Raw genomic sequence first — 16,044 nt, 5'->3', positions numbered from 1 at the left:
GCATGTTTCTTCTATTCAATGGAGGAATCGACGTTTTGCGGGGGAATTTCGTGAGTTTAATGCTATTTTTCTTAAATTTTTTCGGTTTAAAATAAGCATTTATGAAATTTTTACCAAAATATCGCACGTTTTATCGCGGATATTTGTGGTAGAGTGAATTCCTTGAATTTTTATAATTTTTAGAAGATTTTTCTAATTTTTAAGAAAATTTTTCTAATTTTTTATGGAAAAAAATATATATTTTTAATGCATTTTGGCGATTTTTCGTGGGGATGCTATCAATTTTCTGCTGAAATGCAGTGTGGGGCAGCCAATTGATGCATTGAATGCTCTCCTGTGTGCGTGGAATTCTCTTCTGCTCTCAATTCTAAATTTTCCTTCTATTTTCCTCTCTCGCGCATGTGAACACCTCTTAATAGGTGCAAGTTGATTAAATTTTAATTATGATTAAGTAAAATTTAATTTTTTGCTTAATCCTCCTCTCTTAACAGAGAAGGAGGGGGTGGTTAGAGAGAAGTTTTAAATGGAGAAGAAGGAGAGAGGAGAGTGGAGAGAGAGACCCTCCTATCTCTCTCACTATATATACGCGCACGCGGGGGTGGCAGGGGGAGGGGGGGCCTGAGCTGCAGCCGTCGGGTGAAAATCGCCCCCTCCCCCCCCCCCTCGAATTTTTTTTTGTAAAGCTTTAATACAAAGCTTTAAAAAAGCTTTATTTTTAGCTTTTAAAAATATATTTAAAAAAAGAGGTTTTTTTTCAAAATTTTGTCAAAAAAAAGCTTTTCAAAGCTTGGAAAAAAAACTTGAAAAAAAAGGCAGAGAAAATATGAGAATTGAGAGGAAAAAAAATATCCTCTGAAATTTTATTTTCTTGGAGCCTTTTGGCTTTCCGCTTTCCCGAAACCTTTTGGCTTTCTGCATTCTTGGGAAATCTATTGGCTTTCCAAATTCCGGGAAATCTTTTGACCTTTCGGATTCCGAAAACTTTTGATCTTTCACATTCCGATTTTTTCTGTCTTTTCATTTTCCCGAACAGTTGGCTTTCTGTAGTTCGGAAAAACCATTGGGATTCCGAAATTTTTCGACCGTTCGTATTCTTATGCGTTCGAGGTAAATTTAAAAAAATTTAAAAATCTTGAAAATTAGTGAAAAAATAGACAAAGGTTATTTTAAATTTATGGAAAATGTCTGTGGTGTGTCCATTCGAGCGCCTGTGACCATTTAAATTTCTTTAAAAATATATTTTTTACCAAAAAAATTTAGAAAATCCATTAAAATTGTAAATTTTCATTGGATTTGAGAATTGTCGGTGGGCATTAAAGATTTCGTGAACGATGGGATTCTCAGGAAAAATTAGAAATATTCTAGAAATTATTTTTAGAAGTCCTAGAAATTGGTATTTATAAAATATCAATGGTATTTTGGTAAATTTATTTGCTAAATTTTTTTTGGAAAAATATAGGTTGGAATGCCATAAGATAGGTTTGGTGGAATTCAAATTACCATATTTTGAGGCCGTAGAAAATTAGGAAAATTTTAAAAAAAAATCATGATAATTCTTTTTTCTTGAGAATTTAATATTTTCAAGGGTTGTTTAGTATTGAAGTACGTTTTCACATGCTGACATTAGATAGATGCGGGTTATTCGCATATTATCTTGTCGGCATATTCACTTGTTGAAATCTTTTTCTTTAGAGTTCATTGAGTTTATCTTGTTGTGTTCGGATTAAGGAAATTGGGATTCTTCCTTTGTTGGCATCTCTTTCTCTAGTTCCATACTTTAGGTGATTTATATAGTCCACCTGATGGTTTATGGATGAACACATATGTGACTCATCAAGACGTTGATGACTCTCTCTGTTGATATAGGTAACTCGAGACGCCGATAAATCCTTGTGCAGATGTGGGTACGTCAGGCCGCCGATGGATCCGTGGTTCCTGCCATTATAATGCCATGTCTTCCTATTTTATTTCGAATGGTTTACAACGAGGAAACTACTTTGAATATGAGTTCCTCTGATCATCCACAGTCTGATGGGCAAAAAGAGCGTGTTAATCATATTGTAGAGGATATGCTTCGTGCATATGTCTCTAGAAAATCATCAAATTGGGAAAAGTATCTTCCAATGATGGAATTTGCCTATAACAGTTCCAAACATACGGCTATTGGTTTCAGTCTGTCATGCTTATGTATGGGTATCAACTCAGGGCACCTATTGATGTCAGTCTTAAGGACATTGAGCTTGATGCATCGAGGGATTTATTGCATAATATGTAGGAAATGCTGATCGAAACTCAGGATTCTATCAGGAGTGCTTAGGATAGGGCACGGTTTTATGCTGATAGAGAACGCTCACCTTGGTCTTTTGAGCCAGGAGCATTGGTTTATTTAAAAGTTCCTAAAGATTCTCAGACTTTATCAACAAGAAAATGCTCAAATTTATCTCCTAGATATTGTGGTTTCGAGTTATACATCGGATTGGCACGGTTGCTGCATCCACATGTTAGAGTTCATCCAGTCTTTCAGTAGATTGAAAGGGAAACTGGGAGGTGAGGATAACACAGTTACTCCTTAAGAACTCGTTGAAGTCGAAAATTTATCCTATGTCCCACATGAACCTGATAAGGTACTTGAATTTAGGGAAAGGAAACTTCGTAATTGACTAATCCCTAAGGTGGAAAGATAGGGGAATAGAGGATCGGTGACTTAGGAGTCGATTGAGAATGTTCAGCACAGATTTCTTTCTTTTCATTGCAAGAGTGCAATGTTTTGAGAGAGGGAAAGTATGTTATGTGCATATATTAGGAGTCTAACCCACATTAGGCTTGAGAGCATGGGAGCATGGGAACAAGCTCTAGTGGAGCATAGGTTAGGACTAACCTTAAGGGTTGAGGTTAGGGTCAGGCATCCAAGGGTCACACATGGGATATGGAGAGTCAAGAGTCACTTGAGGGCCCTCCTATATAATAGGGGCATGGGGCACACTCAAGGGATGTTATCTTGAGGCTAGGTAATGATATGATGTTCTCTTGTGTAGAGGATTATATCTACTTACCTACCATTTCACACTACAGCTACATGCTGCTGGATTGGAGTCATACCTCTTGGTGGTATGGAACATCAAGGTAAAGGTATGAGGTACTTCATTATAATTCATGTGTGCATCCCTTGGGCTCGGGGGTGGTTGAGTGGATGAGTTTATGCTTGATTTATGCATGTTTATAGAGAGATCTTAGGGTTTTAACAGCGTGAACCTCAAAGAATTCTCATATATCCACTAGAAGGTGTCAGAAAAAAGAGGGTCCCCCCCTTGGGCTCGGGGGTGGTTAAGTGGATGAGTTTATGCCTGATTTATGCATGTTTATAGAGAGATCTTAGGGTTTTAACAACGTGAACCTCAAAGAATTCTCATATCTCGACTAGAAGGTGTCAAAAAAAAGAGGGAAGCACCCCCCCAAGGAAGAATCGGCAAAAGTGGTGATGGTTGGGGTGGATAGGATACAAATCTCCATGGGAAAAAAGTGGTGATGGGGGTGGACAAGATGTATGTGCTTCCTTACATGGCAAGATGACATGGTCAATTGGCATGGCATGATGACATGGCCTACCGATTGGGCATTTTGGCATGGTAAGCCCATGTGGCATGCTCATTCAACATGTTGATGTGGTAGTTCTAACCCTGTAAATTAAAAGTCTAATAAGCTCAGAGAGGAAGGTGAGTAGGTGTAAACATGCAAAGGTGTAGAGGGTGAGTAGGTGTAAACATGCAAAGGAGGAGCAAAGAGAGGGTGAGTAGGTGTAAACATGCAAAGGTGTAGAGGGTGAGTAGGTGTAAACATGCAAAGGAGGAGCAAAGAGAGGCTAATAATGGTGCTCAAAAGAGGGAGGCCATAGGGAGCCCAATATTGGTTTCCAAAGGAGGAGGGGCTAAATGATGTAATCCCAAGGTGGTGGACATACATGTAGCCCTTGTGTGTAAATTATATGCATAATGACATGACAAATTCTCACCTGAATTATGAAGGACCATCACTTGCCACAAGAACCTTTGAGAAAAGAAAAGTTGTAGCTCTGGATGAACAAAGCTTTAATTTTGTTATAACAGAGCAAAGAAAAAACCTAAGATTCAAGTCTTTAAAAATACAAACAAATTATATTGGGTTAGAGAGGCCATTTACGTGATGGTAGCAACAGCGGTAGAGTGTGCCAAAAGGAAGACCTTACTTACCCTACTTTAATGTGAGTTAACATGGAGAAATACGAAAATAAAAGGTCCGACTGGAGGAACTTTCATGAGAGGTCTTTTGTGCATTGGTTGAAACTATGCAATTTGATTGAAAAGTGAGCAAGCCCACATGGGATGTCACTACTTTTTATAAATTAGTCCTAAAATTAGTATTGCAACAAATTTTTTTAACATAGTTTGAATTTTGATTTTATAAATTAGTGCTAAAATTAGTATCACACAAAGACAACTAAATCAAAAAAGATTTAAAAATTGGTGTTGTTTCATGACTCCAAACGAAAGACATGATTCGGGTACTACAAGAAGATGCAAAGATAAATATGGGAAAAGCTCCACAAGGTCACATAGATTGCTTTGCTAACACCAAAAACTCACTGAATTGAAGAGCTAAGAAAATGCAAACAAATAAAATGAATATGTTGATAAACTAATAGGAAGCTTGGTGTGAAAATGCATTGCTAGTTAAGGTAATTAAAGAAGTAATAGGCATTATTCACATTGTTAGGAAAGATAAAAAAAATGTGGAGTATAAAAGATATCCAAAAATGGGAGATTGAGCTCTAGATACAAACCCCAAAAGATAATAACTAGCCCCCATGTTACCACATCCACAAAATATCCATCAAAATATTCCACAAATCACCCTAGTGCTTTCAAAAGTGAAGCATAAACCTCCTTACCCATCCCAATACTAAGGCCAGGCCTAAAAATAAATATATGCACTATTTTCAAATGAATATTTCACACCCCTCGAGTGGCGTCTATATGAAAGATATGGAGGTTTTCTTAAGAGTGAGGCCCTTGTGCTCTAGAGAAGAAACCTTAAAAATGAATCTAAATGCCATCAATCCATGCCAAAAAGCTCCATAGCATCCATTATGAGCTCCAATACCAACACAACCACCACCATACTACAATACTTACCAGCTCTATCTCACAATAACCTTAAATGTCGTTTTTGTGCTCTCAAGGGTGGAACATGTAAAAGGTTTATGATTGGTAAATATGCATGATTTATGCGCAACATGTAAAAGGTTTATAGTTGGTACCCTTGAATGTGTAGGATTTGTACTCTCAAGGTGGAACATATAAAAGATTTATGGTTGGTACCCTTAAATGTGTAGGATTTATGACAAGATTCTAGGTTTCAAAAGGTTATTTTAAGATATTTGTAATCTAAGAGGGTATGACAAGATTTTAGGTTTCAAAAGGTTAATTAAAGACATGATTTTAAGATATTTGAAATCTCAAAAAAATAAAAAGATAACATTATCTATGTAATTACCAACTACTTCATTAGTCCTACATACTGCAAGACAGTGGGACATGGCCTCCTTTTTATCCTAGATCCAATGCATCCATGACCAGTTATTGCAAACCCTAAGTGTTGCCACATGACTTAAATGCTTTACAGTTTGAAACTTGGGTGACTACTTTGTTGAGGTGGGATGTGCAAGGCCTAAAATAATTGGCTTTTTGCCTCTGTGATCCAATAGAAGAGGTACCCATCCAAAGCTATCCTTGTCTGTAATATGGCATATTTGCTTCACACTAGCTCGAAAACACGGGTGATCAAGTCATCACCATGCTATCTTTGTCACTTATTAACACTAATCCATTGCTACTTAGGCAACTTTCTTTGGAACGAGAGTGATGGCATAAGAGCTATACTAGTTGCAAAAAACATTGAACACCAAAGCATCTCCAAAGCAGTAAAAAGGATGAGTCAATAGAAGAGGACACATCCAAAGTATCATTGGCTGTAATGTCGCTTGCAAAACTCTTGACCTCCACAACAGGTGGCTTGAAAGGTGAGTGATTTGAGTCATGACTGTACTATCTTTGACACTTACTACCACTAATCCATTGCTCATCAGATACATTTTTGCACATGAGCTATACTAGTTGCAAACAACACTAAACACCTTAGTAACAAAAGGATGCTTCTACATTAAAATCCAAGAATTTTGGTGTGTCCCAAGCTTGAACAAGCATGCCACAAGAACCTTCTCCCAAAAATGGGAAAGCCAAAACCACCACCTTGTCGGACAAAAAAACGAGGGTAAGAAAAAGTTGACTCAACCCAGCTCTCCTATTTTATCTAATGGTGTCCAACTCTTCTATTTTACCTAATGGTTGGAGGTCGTGGCATGAGTGCGAAGACGGTGAAAATGGTCTTTTTCCAAATCAATTCTCATTGCCATTCTCAAATGAAAATGCAAAGCAAGAACATGCACCAACCCAACTCTTTGTACAAGAAGGCAGAATATTAATGTAGACATATAGAGGGTTAGTATTTCAACGCTGTGAAACAAACAGAATAATCGCATTGGGAGATGGAAGAACATGAAGGTACTTTGAAATGTCACTTCTACTGCTTACTCACCACCTGTCGCTTCTCCCTTTGTACATATTGATGTAATGTCAGCACATATACACCTCAAACAGGGCATTCCATCACCAACTCACCTGTCAGTTGACAGGACAAAAGCTCTCAACACACATGAACTTGGAAAACAACCCCAAAAAGATATCCGAGGCACTACTTATTTCACCCTTGGAAAGATTACAAGAAGTAGCTTCATCTCAATCAATGAGCGTAAGCTGAAGTTCATAAATTCTCAGGAAAACGCACTCAAAACCTTTTCCTTCTAGAACTTCTCTAGCTTTCAGCTGGTTCGCTCGGTCTTAGATCCTAGCCAGCGACCGTTCATCTTCTCACAACTTGCAACACATGATTTAATCCAACGCATTGTACAGCTTGACTATGACCTTCGGTTTTACGAGCCTAGACATCAGACTGCTTTCACGACTTTTCTAAAAATAGCACACAGTCTGGAGGGCTTGAAGATCTGTCCAAAAAAACCAAACATCAAATTAAACAAAAAGAACTTTGATCCTTAAAAAATCCTTCAGCAACCAGAAGTTACTTGCAAAGCTTACCCAGACAACCTTGTATGTGAGATAAAAAGGGCCAGGAAAACCATGAGACAATTAAATTACCATGACTATGCATAAATTTTATCGGCACATTTCCTAACATACATGATTTGCAAGGTTAGTTTTAGAAAACTCACTTTGGCTTGAAACATAAAATTTGGAGGAACGTTGACAATGGTATAATCAGCATTACCGAAGTATTTTTCAAATTCCTGAACAAAACCCATCCAAAATCTTTCAGTAACAGATAGTCACCTTGCACCTTAAATGCTTAAAAAACAACCCGTCCATTAAGAACTGCTAAAAATGAACTGTGAACTGTAATGTAAACTTCACCCCAAGCTAGCCATTGCACTTCATTTGCACAACATGACAATCCCATGAAATGCACTTCTGCAAATGCTGAAAACATAGAATTTCTATTCAAGCAAGAACTTATTGCCAGTTAGATAGATTGGATTTACGTCTATGAAGGCTCACTACAAAGCATAAGACCCTCAGAGGACTAATCATAGTGAGAGAGAGAGAGAGAGAGAGAGAGAGAAGAAAGAAAGAAAGATATATTAAGCGTCTACTAAAGACCCAATGGGCCTATGAGACCAAAGTGGTACAATAATGTCCATGGCATATCTCATCATGGAATGGAAAATAAAATAGAATGAAAACATAAATATAGCTATCTCACTGGGGTGATACAAAACTGTCCATGGAAACTCGTCATGGAATACTAAGAACATAAAAACATGGGAGCAACATCAGCTCCGAGTAGATGGAATGGAAAATAAAATAGAATGAGAACATAAATATAGCTATCTCACTGGGGTGATACAAAACTGTCCATGGAAACTCGTCATGGAATACTAAGAACATAAAAACATGGGAGCAACATCAGCTCAGAGTAGATGGTATACCACTCTCCAAAATGTCAAGCATGGGGTTGACGAGTATGGCCGAGAGGTCTCCCTCAGCTATGTCACGTGGAAAGGTAGCTCGATGGGAGTGGAGCATGTCTTGGATCTGGAGCTGATAAGGTGATCGTGGCCGACGGGGGGGGGGGGTACGCTGGAGTGCAAAGGCTCGGTCTGAGGTAACTCCTCTCGGGCGGGGTAGGTCCAGAGCAGCTCGTGGAGGGTCCACAAGATCCACTATGTCGGTGTCCTCCACCTCCTGGGTCCGGAAGAAGCTGGTGATGGTTGGCTGCCGAGGGAGGGGACGGGGTGGCTGGGGCCTGTGTCTCAAGAAGGTGTCCCCATGTCTGCAGAGCTCAAGCAGGAAGAGGCCCAGGCAACGTTGGTCCTGGAAGTCAATGATCCTAGAGAGTGGACCGAATCCCTCACGAAATAGGCAGTGAAACCTCCCGCGGATCTCATAGTATACTGGGTAGCGGCATATGTAATGCTCCTCCGTCTCAACCTCTGTGTGGCATCCTCTCCTCTCTAGGTGTCCGTACGAGCTTCCCGGTTCTGAAGATGCGCTCAGCTCTACTTGTCTCCACTGTGAGGCGGTGGGAAGAAACCCGTATCTGGCCAATTGCAATCCGCATGGCATGAGACATGTGAACACTCAAGTAGCCCGGCTGCTGGATGAATCCATCCTCAGTGAGTGTGAGGAAGTGGTCTCTGTAAAAGTGCATCTTTGTGGGGAGCTCCGGGGGTGTGATCCATGTGCAATGTGTGTAGAGGCTAAGAAGATCTAACCGGATAACCCGGTTGGTATCCTCGTGAGACAGTCGGAAAAAAGGGGAGTCCAAGCTGTACTGAAGGGGGGGTAGGCGGTCCATGCAGAGCCCATATACTGAGAACCAAGTGAAACTAGTGCATACCATACTCCAGAGTGCCCCTCAAGTGCTAGCTGTCTAGAGGACTCCAGGGCAAGTCTCGGGTACCTGTGGGGATCCATGCGACTGATGCGATGAAGGTACGTGACTGTCTGGAAGAGTGCCTCCACTACCATCGGGGCTACAACAAACTTTGCCTGGATAATCTGTTGTGGGACTGATGGTTTGCTGCGGATCACACGAGAGAACATCATGACTTGGGGCCTCTCAACTCGCTGCCAATCCTCATCGGATAAATCTGGCCCCCAAAAAGCTGCTCCATACATCAAGGCTGGTGTGACGAGGGTGTCAAAAAGCCAGCCCTTTATCCTGGGCTCCTGGAAATGTGCCTGGAAGCACTCAAGTAAGCTCAAGGCTGCATATCCCCGCGTCACTCTAGCATGTGTTGCGGGAAGCATGGTAAAGCGTGGGCCACTGAAAGTGACGAGAGAGAGAAAGCTGTATTAACGTCTACTAGAGGCTGAACTCGACCTATGAGACAAATCAATGTACAACTGTCAATGTCTTCTGGATGGCCAGAAAAAAAAAAGGACAAAATGAACATGAAATAAACTATGAAAGCACTGAGCTAGTGGGGGGGTGTGATGGATGGAGCACTATTGCTAGAGGCTCAGTGTGCAACCTATATGCGTAGGGTATACAAGAATGCAATGCAGATTTGTCTAGCTCCAACCAGTACCATAATGGGGGCGTAATATGTGATACATAGGCGATGGTGAGGCAAAAATACCTCAGAGCATTATGTATGCAGATGTGAGGAACATTATGCTCTACATCTGCATACATAATGTTCCTCACTCTCAACCTCCTCCTGGCATAGTCTGCATATCCTCTCTGCTCTGGGGATCCGTGCTGCCCTACCTGCCTCAATCTCAAGCTGGTGTGATGACACTCTGAGTTGGCCAATCGCCACTCAGGCACTGTGAGGCATGTACACATCCATGTATCCAGGTCTATGTATGAATCCATCCCCTGAGATACGCATAAACCGATCTCTGTAGTATAGCATCTTCACCGGTAGAGGCTGACTGGGTGTAATCCAAGTCTCTTGAGTGTATCGATACCGTAAATCCTACTGAAGGACTCTGTTCCTCTCACTGTGAGAGAGCTGGATGTGTGGTGCATGTATATCATACTGGAAAGAAGGTGATCTATGTCAAGACCATGCTGAGTGAGCCACTGTATCATCTGTGAATACCATGATCTCCTATCTCCACTCTCTGCGAGCTGCCTGGACGCCTCAAAAGCTCCATGTGAGAATCGATCTGATGGCGTATCTCCGATCCTCTGTATGAAGCAGATCGTCTGGAAGAGGGCCTCTACTAGCATAGGAGGTGCAGCAAACTCTGTCCGGACAATGTCATATGGGACGGAGGGTTTGCTGCGGATCATCCGTGAGAGCATGAGAATCTAAGGCCTCTCTAAGACCATGTGGAGGTGGCGAGCCCAGGTGCCCATACTGCTGCAGCATACATCAAAGCAGGGGTGACTAGTGTGTCAAACAACCACCCCTTCGTGCGGGGCTCCTGGAAGTGTGCCTGGTGACACTGTCTCTCTAGCATGGCCAGAGCTGCATACCCTCGTGTGAGTCTATCCCTGGCTGCCTATGCCATAGTAAATCTTCCTGGCGGAGTCGTGAATGTAATCCCCAGGTACACATGAGTCTACCACCTCTACCTGTCCTCCTACTCGTGTGAAGATAGCCTGTTGTCGAACCAGCTCTGAGGTGTGGAAAATCATGGCCTTGGTTTTCCCAAGGTTCATTGTAGGCCCCCTTTGTGTGCAGAAGTCGCCGAGTGCACGGAGATGGTGCTGTAGTCCCATCTGCGACTCAGAGACTAGAATAATATCATCTGCATATAGCATAGTGTGGACTGTGGTACCTAAGATGTCTACCCCATCCCCACCACCGTGACCAATGAAGTCAGCCACCTCATCGATGTATAGCCCAAATAGTGTAGGAGAGATAGGCATCCAGAAGAGGTCAAAATATAGCCCGTAGGACCAGTACAACCTAGAAACCTTTCAGGTCTCCTGATTAAAAAAACAGACCTACTACATTGTCACATGGTCTTCACGGGCATCCACCATAGATCAGTCAGACTGTGAGTCTATTGAGCTTTTTGGAATGCAAAACTCAAGTAAGAGCTCCTACCTCCCTCGATACTGCTGACTTACCACTCTTCTGAGCTGCTGTGGCCTTCTGTGGCTCTACACCTTTCTGCCTCACTAGAGTCAACGGAAGCACCTCATCTATCCATGTTGGAGTATCCTTCAACGATTTTGATTGCCTAAAAGTATTCAAGAGTGACAACTGGAAGATTTTTACCTCATTGTGTGATGACATCCACAGAATTCGCATCCCATTTAATAATAGGTCCTGTTTGAAATATTGCCTCAAAATTCCAAATCCATATAAAATCGTCCTTCGGGTAACCCCTGGCCCTGTTAATGCTTCCCAAAATTTTTGTCCTTCAGTTTTGTAATGACCCCCTCTGAAACTGTGCTAACTTGAGTTGGTAACTTCTTATTAGGATTCCGACCACTCTCCTGAAAGGTGTTCTCAACATCCTCCCCTTTTTAAAATATCGCCAGTGTCTCTAATACCATTGCTTCTGACTCCCTCTCTTTTCGCATCTCCATTCTTACCAGGTGACCTTTATACGAGAGAGAGAGAGAGAGAGAGAGAGAGAGAGAGAGAGAGAGAGAGAATACTAATAAACCTTTACAAAAGATCCCAAGGGTTTATCACTATCATGCAGCGTGGCATGAAAATATATAAAGAAAAAGAATGGCCAGCTATGAAACAGCTAGAAGGTGGCTAGCAAGGTAAAATAAATCTAATATCATTTAAGGTGTACATGGTGCTCTGAGAAATCCTGAACACCTGAGCAATAGAGTTACCTCCCATATAAAATCATAAATCTTTTGCTTATGAACTTTGGTGATAGAACTGTCTGAGTGCACAATGAGTAGTTGTGCAGTAGGAGTTTGCTCCCGTAGATTATCGGCGTGACCTGAAGAGGCAGTGGATGGTTTGAAACAGTCCTTGCACACACGTTTTGAGTCGGGCGCACTTCCTCTTGCTATGAACTGTGATTTGCGGGAGAGTTCCAAGTCTCGGGCTCAGTGGCAAGGGCAGCAAAATGGTAAAGACAAGGGTGGCCAGTCCTAGGACAAGGCAAGTGGGGGAGCCTCGGTGTCTTGCCTCACCCTTGAAGAGAGTCGTGTTAGCACATTCACTTATGAGACACTTTCTGTCTCCTGTTTTGGGACTGTTATCACTTCAGTATATTCAGCTTAGTTGCTCCATATCCCTCTCTCTTGCACTCTTTGCTCAGCACACTCTAGTGCTTATTTGCTTCCGCTCTGTGCACTCATTCAAGTTGCGCCCACCGAGATGGCTGCTGGGCACTACTTTTATTGTGGCTCCACCACGCATATTGGGAAGGACTATCCAAAGAACATGAAGAAGCAAAATGGTTGGGGTTAAGGAGAAGAAGAAGGAGAAGGCCAGTTCGTCTACTGCAGCACTCATGATGAAAACGACTACATCTACCCTCCCGCACAGTCTGACATTCCAAGAGAGTTTTGGCCAACACTTGGAGGTTGTTAGGGAAACCTTGCCATCTCATTCTAGGTGATGTAGTAGTAGCCACCCTTCAGATGAAATAAACGATGCGCGAGGGTTGCACGCATGTATGTTGTAAGAGTCAAACGAGTTGGAGGATTTGGAAGCAAATAGGCAGCACATTTGGACGTGCATGGACACCTCTTCAATATAGATTTGCCAGAGAAGTCACCTCCATGCCAGCTCGAGAATCAATGTATTGACCTCGTTCCTCATGTAGAACGCTCGTCTCACACTTGATTCAAGATAAGCCGTCTTGAGCTGACAAAGCTCAAGCAGAAATTGGAGAAGATATTGGCCAAAGGGTTTGTCTGTCCGAGCTCCTCGTCTTTTGGAGTTCGAGTCCTCTTGGTCAAGAGGAGGATGAGAGTATGCGTGTATTCGTAGACTATCGAGCATTGAACAAGCTTACTGGTGAGAACGAGTTCCCATTGCCTCGTATTGACGACCTGTTGGATTAGCCGGGCAAAGTGGTTTAGTAAGCTGGAGCTGAAATCCAAATACCATGAGCTTCGCATACATCCGGATGATATTGAGCAGAAAACCCAAACTTTGTTTGAGTTATCTCCTCACTAGTGTGAATCACAAATTCGCTAAGCCAATTTTCAAGTTAACCAATCAAATAGCTTGTAATTGACCTCCTCTTGCATGCCATTTGGGTTGACGAATGCCCCAAGCTATCTTCAGTAGGATGATGTCCGGGATCCACTGGAAAGAGTCAACCAGTAGTCAAGTCAGAGTGAGAGAAGCTTCCACCTAGAAACCATACAACTTGTGCCAGTTCATGTGCACACCTGAAGCTTGCAGATTTCCTCAATTGCCACATGGCGAAGTGTTGAACATTCCCTTGCGTGCGAAAAAGGTAGGCTATCGTTTCATATGTGAGTTCCACATCTAAGAACTCCTCCAAGGTGCGGATAGGGAGGCTAAGGCCCTAAATAATATCTTGTGAGTGTAGCTCATGGTCTCCACAACAAAGGGGAAGAGGAAGAGTGCCACGGGGGAGCCCTTCCATACCAAGAGAGAGATCAGCCATGAGGGTAGGCCGGGAGAGGTGGAGGATGATACAGTCCGAGAGACTACCTCCACAAGGGAGCTCAAGTCGAGCCAGAGGCATCTAAAAAGAGTGTAATCTATTAGGTTTCCTAGGAGGCGAGGTAAGGTGCTAGTTGACTCTAGAGAAAGTGCCAAAACCGGAGAAGAACCAATGATCATCTCCAAAGGGTCCAACAATTACTACCAAGAACAGCACCAAGTTCACAAGGGATCAAGGGCCAAGGGAGCATTGCGGAGTAAGGCATGGGGAGTGGCGGCGGCGGAGGAGGGAGAGTCAAAGGAGAGGCCAAGGGTGGGGAGGGAGTGGATACCAAGTGAAACCACCTAGGAAACAAATGTGAACCACTTAAACAACATACACGGCATGAGAATATCGATACCACATTGGAGCCGGAACAAGCCGATCCCCAACACCCCCCCCCACCCACCCAAAAAAATAATAATAATAATAATTCTGTATTACAAAAGGAGTATCTAAAAGGTACAAGCATGAGGATGCCCTGCAGGGTCACCAGATTTCTAAGTACGTGATGCAGGTAATGAAGTACAAAAATAACTTCAAACAATTCCTTTTCCACATCCCAGGCTGCTCACTGGAACTCTAGAAACAAGTCTTGGTGTATGCTCTTCAGAAGAGTCTCATACACCCAAACACGCCCACCCTCCACAAAGAAAGGCGGTATGCCCTCTTCTCTTGGACCAAGTGCCTTGCTAGGTCGAGGTTCAGAAACTCCTCACTTAGGACTCTACAAATGATTCCTAGCCAAGAGTTCCTCATAAGAGCTATGCATTCACTTACTAACCTTTACCAAACCGTGGCCATGAGTCCTCAGATCACACAGATTCCGTTGTGTCTTAAATCTCCAGTTGTCGAAAAAGTACCCCAGCTTCAGTTATCTTCAAAATCCTTTGCACCAAGAGAACTTTTACTATACCGGAAGGGCCGAGGTGTTGGATAGTAGGTACAATGGGTAAGGTGACGAACATGGCTCATAGCTTCAATTGTCTTGAGAATCCTTTGTACCAAGAGAGAGCACAGGTGCCGGACAACAGGTACATTGGTATTCTTAAAACATATTTAAATTATTTTTTTTTCCCTTGACTAGATCCTTTTTGTAGTAGCAACTTGAGTGCCCATGGGCCCTCTCCTTCTCCTCCTCTTCCTCTCCTTCCTTCCCCTCTTCTTCTACTTCCTCCTCCTTCCACTTCCTCCCCTTCGAAGCTTTTCTTAGTCTTCTCTTCCTCCTCTTCTTCTTTTCTTTTCACCTCTCCTTCTCCCATATCTTTTTCTTCCTAACCCCAATTCCTATCTTCTTCGTTTCCTTAATCCCATAATTACAATCCCACATTCTACAATGCCTAGCTGCAACAAAAGTGACAATAGCTGGAATGTGTGGGATAACACCTGTATGTGCCCAAAAAAAAAAGAAAAAGAAAAACTCACCTGAGGCATGCCATGCCTCGTGGTAATGCTCCAAGGAACAGGCTGAAAGAGCTCTCCAGTGAATTCATATTCGGAAGCACTTGTGGAATCCCCTGACGGCTGAGCAAGTTGCCCTGCCACCTGTGGGTAACCCATGACTCAGGTAAGACAGGAAAAACAACTGGACAAGAGAAAAAGAGAAAACAAAGCAGGTTATACCTGGTTCCGGAACGCGAGAGAGTCGAGAAGGCTGTGGAGCTTCTCTTGGCACTGAGAAAAAAATAATGATTTAATTCAGTTTTTTATGTGGAAAAATGAAGTGGGCTTTGTTTTGAGAAAGAAAGAGACCTCCGGCTTGAGCTCGAAAGAAGAGTCGTATGTGTGCACTATTTTGAGTCCCATGCGCGTGGGCGAACGGGCAAAATGGCGGGAAATTTTGGGCAGTTGGGCGAGGCGAGATGCCTGGCGGGTAAGACGAGGTTGCAGCAGAGTAGTAGCGATGCACAGAGATGGCCAACATCCACCAATCTGCAGCCCAGCCATCCCTCCTTCCCTTCCTCCCCTCCCAACTCAATACATCTCTGGAGGTTTCACAAAGCTGCATTTTGTCCGCTCATCAAGCCGAGGCCGCCCGTCGCCCCACGTGAGGATGGACGACGCTTTCACACAAAACCAATTCCCAAGGTGTGACCGCGGAGCATTCACCCCCTGCAGCATGCTGTTCCACGATTACTAGCAATTCCAACTTCATGTTCTCGAATCGCACACAGAACAATCTGAACTGAGGCAATCTTCCCAAATTTTCTCTAGCTTACGACCCTGTACGCAATCTACACTCAAAATGGGTCGTGCTAGATGTGTCAGCAAATGCTTGCTCCCATACCATCTCTCTTTTACCAAAAAGAAGGGCAAA

The 16,044-nt window shown here is 42.8% G+C and overlaps 1 protein-coding gene across 3 annotated transcripts; it reads right to left on the bottom strand.

Moving 5' to 3' along the window:
• Window positions 1-5,895: 5,895 nt before the first annotated feature.
• Window positions 5,896-15,716, bottom strand: LOC147610991 (uncharacterized). 3 transcript variants are annotated; one of them, XR_015263931.1, is made up of 7 exons: window positions 15,480-15,716; window positions 15,351-15,401; window positions 15,153-15,272; window positions 7,322-7,396; window positions 6,887-7,096; window positions 6,374-6,713; window positions 5,896-6,284 (listed from the first exon to the last, which is right to left on the bottom strand). XR_015263931.1 is itself a non-coding variant. In XM_086785634.1 (5 exons), the coding sequence occupies exons 1-5, from the start codon at window positions 15,672-15,674 to the stop codon at window positions 7,040-7,042; spliced, it is 498 nt and encodes a 165-aa protein (XP_086641760.1). In that variant the 5' UTR covers window positions 15,675-15,716; the 3' UTR covers window positions 6,751-7,039. The 3 variants fall into 3 exon arrangements, 1 of the variants encoding a protein (XP_086641760.1); XR_015263932.1 differs by having other exon boundaries at window positions 6,631-6,713; XM_086785634.1 differs by lacking the exons at window positions 5,896-6,284; window positions 6,374-6,713 and having other exon boundaries at window positions 6,751-7,096.
• Window positions 15,717-16,044: the final 328 nt, after the last annotated feature.

This window comes from Cibotium barometz, chromosome 48 (assembly GCF_041138505.1).
Source record: "Cibotium barometz isolate CiBa-2024 chromosome 48, ASM4113850v1, whole genome shotgun sequence".
In the NCBI taxonomy this organism is placed as follows: Eukaryota; Viridiplantae; Streptophyta; class Polypodiopsida; order Cyatheales; family Cibotiaceae; genus Cibotium; species Cibotium barometz.
The sequence above is the reverse complement of the archived record's forward strand: the minus strand, read 5'-3'. Positions and strand labels throughout refer to the sequence as shown.

Excerpts from the sequence above, each read along its gene's own strand:
- LOC147610991 (XM_086785634.1), bottom strand. The coding sequence starts at position 15,674 with ATGGCTGGGCTGCAGATTGGTGGATGTTGGCCATCTCTGTGCATCGCT. Across the intron at positions 15,402-15,479 it reads CTTTCGAGCTCAAGCCGGAG|TGCCAAGAGAAGCTCCACAG; the intron begins GTCTCTTTCTTT and ends TTTTTTTCTCAG. Across the intron at positions 7,397-15,152 it reads CGAGGCATGGCATGCCTCAG|GAATTTGAAAAATACTTCGG; the intron begins GTGAGTTTTTCT and ends GGTTTTGTTCAG.